The sequence below is a fragment of the Manis javanica genome, chromosome 17 (assembly GCF_040802235.1).
Source record: "Manis javanica isolate MJ-LG chromosome 17, MJ_LKY, whole genome shotgun sequence".
Lineage (NCBI taxonomy): Eukaryota > Metazoa > Chordata > Mammalia > Pholidota > Manidae > Manis > Manis javanica.
In genome coordinates, this window is record NC_133172.1 from 15,551,475 (window position 1) to 15,561,650 (window position 10,176).

General features: G+C 39.8%; 1 protein-coding gene across 1 annotated transcript in view; it reads right to left on the reverse strand.

Moving 5' to 3' along the window:
• LOC108389573 (uncharacterized) overlaps positions 1–9,973 on the reverse strand; it is a 32,130-nt gene extending 22,157 nt beyond the window's left edge. The window contains exons 1-2 of the mRNA XM_037021398.2: positions 9,705–9,973; positions 8,371–8,585 (exon numbers count right to left, since the gene is read on the reverse strand). Of these exons, the coding sequence (XP_036877293.2) occupies positions 8,371–8,448 (78 nt within the window). The 5' untranslated portion in view covers positions 8,449–8,585; positions 9,705–9,973. The remainder of the gene's footprint in view (positions 1–8,370; positions 8,586–9,704) is intronic.
• Positions 9,974–10,176: the final 203 nt, after the last annotated feature.

The following is a 10,176-nucleotide window of genomic DNA, read 5'->3' on the forward strand; positions in this document are numbered from 1 at the left end:
GCAGTCTATTTCCCTCTTTAGTTCTGTTAGTATTTGCTTCACATATGCTGGTGCTCCTGTATTGGGTGCATATATATTTAGAATGGTTATATCCTCTTGTTGGACTAAGCCCTTTATCATTATGTAGTGGCCTTCTTTATCTCTTGTTACTTTCTTTGTTTTGAAGTCTATTTTGTCTGATATTAGTACTGCAACCCCTGCTTTCTTCTCACTGTTGTTTGCCTGAAATATGTTTTTCCATCCCTTGACTTTTAGTCTATGCTTATCTTTGGATTTAAGGTGAGTTTCTTGTAAGCAGCATATAGATGGGTCTTGCTTTTTTATCCATTCTATTACTCTATGTCTTTTGATTGGTGCATTAAGTCCATTTACATTTAGGGTGACTATTGAAAGATATGTACTTATTGCCATTGCAGGCTTTAGATTCGTGGTTACCAAAGGTTCAAGGTTAGCTTCTTTAGTATCTTACTGCCTAACTTAGCTCGCTTATTGAGCTGTTATATACACTGTCTGGAGAGTCTTTTCTTCTCTCCCTTCTTATTCCTCCTCCTCCATTCTTCATATGTTGTGTGTTTTGTTCTGTGCTCTTTTTAGGGGTGCTCCCATCTAGAGCAGTCCCTGTAGGATGCCCTGTAGAGGTGGTTTGTGGGAAGCAAATTCCCTCAGCTTTTGCTTGTCTGGGAATTGTTTGATCCCACCATCATATTTAAATGATAGTCGTGCTGGATACAGTATCCTTGGTTCAAGGCCCTTCTGTTTCATTGCATTAAGTATATCATGCCATTCTCTTCTGGCCTGTAGGGTTTCTGTTGAGAAGTCTGATGTTAGCCTGATTGGTTTTCCTTTATAGGTGACCTTTTTCTCTCTAGCTGCCTTTAAAACTCTTTCCTTGTCCTTGATCCTTGCCATTTTAATTATTATGTGTCTTGGTGTTGTCCTCCTTGGATCCTTTCTGTTGGGGGTTCTGTATAATTCCATGGTCTGTTCGATTATTTCCTCCCCCAGTTTGGGGAAGTTTTCAGCAATTATTTCTTCAAAGACACTTTCTATCCCTTTTCCTCTTTCTTCCTCCTCTGGTATCCCTATAATACGAATGTTTTTCCTTTTGTATTGGTCACATATTTCTCTTAGTGTTGTTTCATTCCTGGAGATCCTTTTATCTCTTTCTATGTCAGCTTCTATACGTTCCTGTTCTCTGGCTTCTATTCCTTCAATGGCCTCTTGCATCTTATCCATTCTGCTTATAAATCCTTCCAGGGATTGTTTCACTTCTGTGATCTCTTTCCTGACATCTGTGATCTCCTTCCGGACTTCATCCCACTGCTCTTGCATTTTTCTCTGCATCTCATCCCACTGCTCTTGCATTTTTCTCTGCATCTCATCCCATTGCTCTTGCATTTTTCTCTGCATCTCTGTCAACATGTTCATGATTTTTATTTTGAATTCTTTTTCAGGAAGACTAGTTAGGTCTGTCTCCTTCTCAGGTGTTGTCTCTGTGATCTTTGTCTGCCTGTAGTTTTGCCTTTTCATGGTGATAGAGATAGTTTGCAGAGCTGGTACAAGTGACCGCTGGAAGAGCTTCCCTTCTTGTTGGTTTGTAGCCTTTTCCTGGGAGAATAGCGACCTCTAGTGGCTTGTGCTGGGCAGCTGCGCGCAGACAGGGCTTCTGCTTCCTGCCCAGTTGCTTTGGGGTTTATCTCCGCTGTTGCTGTGGGCTTGGCCTGGCTGGGGCTGTTCCTCCAAAATGGTGGAGCCCCGTTGGAGGGGGAGCAGCCAGGAGACTATTTATCTCCGTAAGGGGCCTCTGTGCTCCCTGCTGCCCAGGGGGTTAGAGTGCCCAGAGATCCCCAGATTCCCTGCTTCTGGTCTAAGTGACCTGTCCTGCCCCTTTAAGATTTCCAAAAAGCACTCTCCAAACCAAAACAACAGCAGCAACAATGAGAGAGGGAACAGAAAGAAAGAGAAAAAAAAAAGGAAAAAAAGGGAAAAAACAAGCGATTTTTTTTTTTTTTTTTTTTTTTTTTGTCCTCAGGTGCCGGTCCCAGGCACCCGCTCACTGGTCCTGCTGCCCTGTCTCCCTAGCACCAGGGTCCCTGTCCTTTCAAGGCTTCCAAAAAGCACCCACCCACCGGTCCCGCAGGGAAGGAACGCTCAATATTCTTTGTCCTCAGGCACTGGTCCCACGCACCCGCTCACCAGTCCCGCCGCCCTGCCTCCCTAGCACCGGGGTCCCTGTCCCTTCAAGGCTTCCAAAAAGCACTCGGCAAAAAGAGAGAAAAAAAAGGGGAAAAACGCGCGATTTCTTCCGTCCTCAGGTGCTGGTCTCAGGCACCCACCCACCGGTCCCACAGGGAAAAATGCGGGATATTCTTTGTCCTCAGGTGCCTGTCCCAGGCACCCGCTCACCAGTCCCGCCGCCCTGCCTCCCTAGCACCGGGGTCCCTGTCCCTTTTAGGCTTCCAAAAAGCACTCGCAGAAAAGAGAAAAAAAAAAAGGGGAAAAACGCGCGATTTCCTCTGTTCTCAAGTGCCGGTCTCAGGCACCCGCCCACCGGTCCCGCAGGGAAAAACGGGGGATATTCTTTGTCCTCAGGCACCGGTCCCAGCCACCTGCTCACCAGTCCCGCCACCGTGCCTCCCTAGCACTGGGGTCCCCGTCCCTTCAAGGCTTTCAAAAAGCGCTCGCCAAAAAGAGAAAAAAAAAAAAAGGGGAAAAACGCGCGACCTCCTCCGTCCTCAGGCACCGGTCTCAGGCACCCGCCCCCAGGTCTCGCAGGGAGAAACGCGGGATATTCTTTGTCCTCCGGCGCTGTTCCCAGGCACCTCCTCACCGGTCCCGCCACCCTGCCTCCCCAGCAACGGGGGCCCGTCCCTCTAAGGCTTCCAAAAAGCGCTCGCCAAAAAAAAAAAAAAAAAAAAAACACCGCTCCGGTTTCTCTCCACCCGCCGGGAGCCGGGGGGAGGGGCGCTCGGGTCCCGCCGGGCTGGGGCTTGTATCTTACCCCCTTCACAAGGCGCTGGGTTCTTGCAGGTGTGGATGTGGTCTGGATGTTGTCCTGTGTCCTGTGGTCTCTATTTTAGGAAGATTTTTCTTTGTTATATTTTCATAGCTCTATGTGTTTTTGGGAGGAGATTTAAACTGCTCTACTCACGCCGCCATCTTGGCTCCGCCCCCGAATTTTCCACTATTTTTGACTGCTGAAAGTGTTTTGATCATTGATGCTTTAATTTCTTCAAGGACTTTTGAATCACTTGTATTTACCAATTTTGACATTTGTGTTTTGTAAAATTTTATCCCTTTTGTTTAGGTTTTCATGTTTTTGGATGGGTTTTTATATATTTATTATTTCATAACTGTTTTCAGTTTTACTTCTTTGATACAGCAGGTAACTGTTTCATTATATACTTTACATGTATCTTTACTCCTTTTTTTGGATCATTACCACACAGAAGCCACTCCAGCTTCTGTCAAACATCTTTATCATTTATTTTTGTTCTCTATATGACTGATTTCTTATCTTCTTTTAACCCTTACTGTTATTTTATATTCACTGAATTCTTTTTCTAAGTTCTTCAGCTGAAAGTGTAACTCATACCTTAGGTTTCATTTTTTTTTCCACCCAAACTTCCAGGACTCCTTGGCAAAGGCATTTAAATTTCTATTCCTGCCCCCTGCCCATCTATAGTTTAGCTTCACCACACAAACTTTAAAATGTATGTTTGAAATTCAACTCAAAGAATGTTACAAGACGCTTTGTGACTTTCCCTTTAAAGAATATTTATATAGAAAATTTTTTAAGGTTTTCAGATATGGAGGTTTCTTTTTGCTAGCCTTTCACTCTTAAAAAATTTTAGAATTACTGTTTTAAAAATATTATTTTTAAAAAATCACGGTAAATCATTTGCAACAACATAGATGGAGATAGAGGGTATTATGCTCAGTGAAATAAGCCAAGCAGAGAAAAATACCAAATTATTTCACTCATATGTGGAGTATAATAACAAAGAAAAACTGAAGGAACAAAACAGCAGCAGAATCACAGAACCCAAGAATGGACTAACAGTTACCAAAGGGAAAGGGACTGGGGAGAATGGGAGGGAAGGAAGGGATAAGGGCAGGGAAAAAGAAAGGGGGCATTACGATTAGCATGTATAATGTGGGTGGGGCATGGGGAGGGTTGTGTAACACAGAGAAGACAAGTAGTGATTCTACATCTTACTATGCTGATGGACAGTGACTGTAATGGGGTTTGCGGGGGGGACTTGGTGAAGGGGGTCCCCTAGTAAACATAATGTTCTTCATGTAATTGTAGATTAATGATCACAAAAAAAAAGACTTAAAAATTATCTAGATGGTGCAGTTAAAAGAGAAGAACTGCAAAATAATTATGATTAATATGTTAGGGAAAATGGAAAAGATGGACAAAATGGGTAAAAATATGGAATCTTTCAGTATAGATTTACAATATATAAAAATGGATCAAGTGGACATTCCAGAAATGCAAAATATAATACCTGAAATTAAGAACTTACTGCATGAGCTTTAAGAGCAGACTAGACAAAACAGAAGACAGAATTAGTGGACTTGAAGACAGGTCAATAGAGAATATTCAAATTAAAGCATATAAAGAGGAAAAATAAAATGAAATGCAGAATAAAGAGCATAAGAGAGATATAAAGCATAGTAAAAAGATTCAATGTATATATAATTAAAGTCCCAGAAAAAAGAGAGATTGAGATAGAGGCAATATTGAAGAAATAACATCTAAGAATGTTATATGTCATATTTGATGAATGACATCAATCTATATTTTCAAGAAGCTCAAAAAACACCAAGATGGATAAATACAAAGAAAATAATACTGAGACACATGATATTCAAACTACTGAAATGGAAAGTAGAGAGAAACAGAGTTATGTGAAAAGACAGTTTAGGGATGGAGTTCTTTTGCAAAGGCAGCACGTTTAGGGCCAGTGGTGACTGCACCAGTTTCCCAATTTTGCCAGAGACCAATTTTATTGGACTGGCTCTGTGATATGTGGTTCTGGATATTTTTCCTGGAAGCTTAGTCTAGAGCTTGCTTCTCTAACCCTTCCAAAGACTTTGTGAACTTTCTGAAATCCTATAATTAATACTTTCTTTCTTAAACTAACTAGAGTGGATTTTTTTATATGCTACTAATAACTCTGACACAGATGATATTTGGGTCCTGCCATACTACAAATACTAACTTGCCTCGCTAACTGCTGGTTAAAATGAGCAGCAGTCAGAACCAGTAATGAGTCGTCAATTACTTGGTCAAAGCTAGATTTAATCCTGTAGGTACACAGAATCCTGTTAGGATCATCTTAAAGTGAGAGGCGATCACAAAAGCTTACCCATAAGTTACATGGCTGATCGGGGAAAGAACGCTTTCACTACATGAAAACCATCTCTTAATGTCCATAGTTGTTATGTACTTCTTTTGATCATGCTGGTATCATCTCAGAGGTTCTGGTAATGGGAGATACAGCAAGTTTGTTCTTACATTAACTATCCTACATTACATTCTTCCTTGATCAGCAAAGATAGCATAATTGGAAAAGCTTAGATGTCTAGTTTGCCACAGGCACTGGCAAGGGTTCAGTAGTTCCCATCAATTTTGGGCATTTGTTCATGATGTCTTATCGTGGTCAGCTGTGCCATAGACTATCAGCATAATGAGTGTTATTGTGAATCCCTTGCCTTGCTGGCCTACCTATAGTCTCTGTAGTTGGGGACATTCACAGAGAAGTTCTCTGTGGTTAACCATAGCTATGATATTGGCAGAATCAAGGGAGCTTTGAGGAAGCATAGGCATCAATACTAGAGTGATTTTTGGTCACAGAGGCAGATGGTATTTCCTCTGTACAGCTATATTATACTATCTATGGCTCTTGGCAAGTAGCTAATTGAAATTCCACAGGGCTTGGAGATTTGATGAATCTGTGTATTAGTTCCAAGTCAAATATTCTAAGTGGCCGTACTCTTAAAATGTCTTTGCTTTACAAAGCATATTTCTCTGCATTGGGTCTATTTTATAAAGTCTAAACTAGGCTCTTTTTTTAAAAATGTTCTTTTTAATGAGAGCCTTTTCTTTCAGTGGCAAGTCATAATTGCATCTCACAGATGTTTTGCAAATGAGGATACCTGGTGTGACATGTATATTTGTATTTTACAGTGACTTTATGCAGTACAACTTCAGGCAACCATAATCTCAGGGACTGAATAATTTAAGAGAGAAAGCCACTACTTGGAGTTGGAAAGCCAATCTTTTTTTAAATTCTTATTAAAAGTAAATATATATCTACTAAAAAAAAATCATGGTAAAACATACATAAAATTTACAATTTAAATGTACACTCCAGTGGCATTAACTCCACTCACAATGTACAAAAGCCTTTTACATTTTATTTCCAATTTTATGCTCTTGGTCAGAAAACAGAATCAATATTATAGCAAACATTTATATTTTTTGCCTGCTTGGACCAGTAAGTTTTTGAGAATAGTTGATAAAATGGTCAATTGTATAATGATTTCTGATTATTTTATTAATATAGTTCAAAGATATAGTGTTAGTTAAATAAATGTTGACAGTTTTTATAATTCTTGGTATATTATTACTTTTGTTTGAACCACTCTCTCCCATTCCTTTGGGTATTTTTCATCTTAAATTCCTCCTGATCTGTTCCCAAAATTGCAACCCAAGCTTTCTTTTGGTTTTTGCTTCTGAGTCAATTTTTACATTACGTTTACAATAAGGAGAAAAGCAGCCCTTGATTTTGGAGTTAGCCTGCCCCTATCAGGTCTCAGAACCAGGAGCTATCCAGGCAGGATCAGCTAGGTCACGGTATTCTCCTATTACACAAAAACAAAACACCAACTTCAAACAAGATTATTCTCTTGACAAAACCAAAACCTCTCCATAATCATGTCTGAACACTAACAAAAATTAAAATTTTAGTTCAAATCACAAACGTAACCAAAGCCCCTTTATTTAGCTAACACGAATGATGGCTGCTTTACCAATTAAAGATTTGCCTCACCCCATTCTTCCTTTCTCTTACAAACTATTAAGATACCCAATCAAAGTATTGCCCAACAGTAGCAGAAGCAGAAGTTCACTGAGATTCAGCTGAGACTGCCTTTGATTAAAAGCCTGAACTGAAAATTTCACCTCTTATATACACCAAAGAAACGACAGACACGACAAGGACGTTCACCACTTCACTGTTCATAGCATGTATTGTTTTACATAGCATTAAAAAAATAATATGCAAAAGTGTGCTCAGTATGCCACTTTTTGTAAAATGGGAAAAGAAAAAATATATATAATTGTTTTTCCTTGCATAAAGGAACTGAGCAAAGAAAACCAATAAAACTGATCACCTATATAGGGTGACCTGAGCAAGTAGTGGAGAGAGGTGGGTGATCTAGTCTTATCCTTCCCCTGAATTTCTCTCACTATATTATTTTTCCCTGTATTGCTTTTTGTATTTTTTCAATTTATGAGCTAAGTGTACATATTACCTATTCAAAAAATTAAACTATTCCTAGTACAGCATGGAGAATATAGCCAATGATTCTGTAACACCTTCCTAAGCTGACAGTAACTGCACTAGTGGGGGTGAGAATTTAATATGGGTAACCACTGAACCACTGTGTTGTATATTTAAAACCAGTGTAAGAATGTGTATCAACGATATTTCAATAAAAAAAACTGAACCATTCCTAATAAACCATTCCATGTATCTTCAGAAAGATAAGTTATATCCATGAAATAAGAGGATGCTAATAAAAAGGAATATTTAGAAAATAAAGTTTTTGAAAACTAAAACTTTGACTTAAAACTGAATTAAACTGTTCATCGTAGTAACCAGAAACTCAACAGAAGGGGTGAAAGACAAAGTTGACAAGTTTACCAGAAAGGGAAGTCGCAAAAAAATAGAAAACAGTAGAGGGAAAAAAATGGAGAACCAACATCTAAAAAACAGAAACTTCAGAAAGAATATAGAGAATGTGCAAGGAAACAGTTTGAGAATAAAAATACCTTCAAAATCCTGCACAAAAGTGATTTCTAACTAGGAATTTTATCCTCAGCCAAAAGATCAATATAGCACAAGGACAAAACAAAGGACAGTTTTCCTTGACATTCCAACCCTCGGCTGCCGTACAGTTGGCTGCTAGATGTGGCAACATTACCCATGTGTTGCTCTTTCTTGGCAGAAAGGTCAAGATTGTTTCTGGGCAGTAAGAAAGTCTGGTTGCTTCCTGTGGCCCATATGCCTCTGCCCAGAGGCTCTGCTGACGGCAGATCAGAGATTCCCACCTCCTGGGATTTCTCGTCCTCACCTCAAACGAGCTGCTGTGCTCCTCTGGAGCCGGGGCCAGAGATTTCTGGGGAAGGGTCCAGGTAGCAGGCATCGTCATGGTAGGTCTCACACTTTATTCTCTTCAGGGTATAAAGCTTGGTGGACATCTGTGAACTCAACCACAGTTGAGTTGAGGGGGAAAAAGGCAGTCTGGAGAAAGATCCTGCCCTACAGCTCCCAGAGACACCTAGAAACCTGGAAAGAAAATGTTTCCACGTGGTCATATATTCAACACTCATTACATAAACATTTCCTGGGAACACCAAGGTGTAGTACTTGTATTTGTAAAAAACACAATTTTGTATTTGTAAAAAAAATAGTATTTGTATTTTTAAAATCCCAAAGAATATTGAAATAAATTTTAGGATTATGTGCTTATAACCTCGTGATGGGGTAGGAGAGATCTTAAGACAACCCAGATGATATAAAAGTAAAAAGTATTTCTGACTAGATGGCATTCCTAATTATATGTTAAAACATGACTTAAAAATAACTACATATACATTTTCAGTATGTGACAATAGGTTATCTCTACTGTTAAACAAAAACATCTAGCAGTTAATAAGACAAAAAGCCCACAAAAAAACTAAATAAAGAATATAAAAATTCACAGAAAAGGCAATTTTAAGTGACAATTAACCAAAAAGATGCCAACTTCGCTAATAGGAAAATGGCATTACACCAATTAGATATCATTTCTCCTCAGGATCATAAAAACATATAAAAAAACAAAACCCAATGCTGGAAATCATTTGGGAAAATGAGCTCTTTTATAAATCTGTGGAAGCTTTACTTGTAATATCTTTTGAGTTATTTAGCCATATCTATTATTAAAAACATATGAGTGTGTTCCTAATAATAATTCAAATATGTAAAGCAGAAACTGACAGGGGGAAAAACAAGTTGACAAATCACCTCTACAGTGTGTTTATCTTTCTCTGTAATTAAGCAGAGAAAATAATTTGAGATATATAGATATGAACATTACAATAAATAATTAGAGAACATATTGTTTTTATGTAACTGATGTGACATTTATGAAAACTGACTGTGAACTAGCCCACAAAGCAATTTTTAATCTCAAGCATTATCCAGAGAAATTATTTGAAACACAGAATGACTGCTCGGTCAAAGAAAATAACTTAAAAAGTTTTTAAACCACTTAGATTTGAACAATAAGATGCTACACACCAAAGCTTGTGAACGTTTAGAAAGCAAGCTCCTTATAGACCCCCACCGACCCTGAAAGGTGACCCACAGGCCCGCAGTCACTGACCAGACTCCCATCACTGAGACCACAAATCCCTCGCTCACCTTAAAGATCCCGATCACTAACCCGAGACTTCACTACTGACCTCCGAAACAGCCGGCAAGGAACGCCACAGACCCGCCATCACTGAATGCAGAAACCGCCATCACTAACTTTATACACAACACCCCCATCACCGGCCCACAGAATCCTTAATCATGGCCAACCAAAATCACTCTGATACCTCTCGGGAATAAAATGTGGAGATGCTCCAGATATCAACGGCCCAAGAGCCTTCGAGGACCCTTCTACTTCCGGTCTGGCCTCTAGCAACGCCCCTACGGACGGCTGGTATTGCGCATGCTCTGAGTTACCTTGGAAGCTGCGTTCCGCCAACAGTCAACAGGGCGCTGATACGTTGTTCTGGACTTTGTGCAGTGACCGTAAGGGGCACTGTGGGCAGAGAACATGGCTTCCCCCAACAGTGCATCTGCTCGAGAGCCGCCATCTTGAAAGTGTGTTCATGCCGTACAGCAA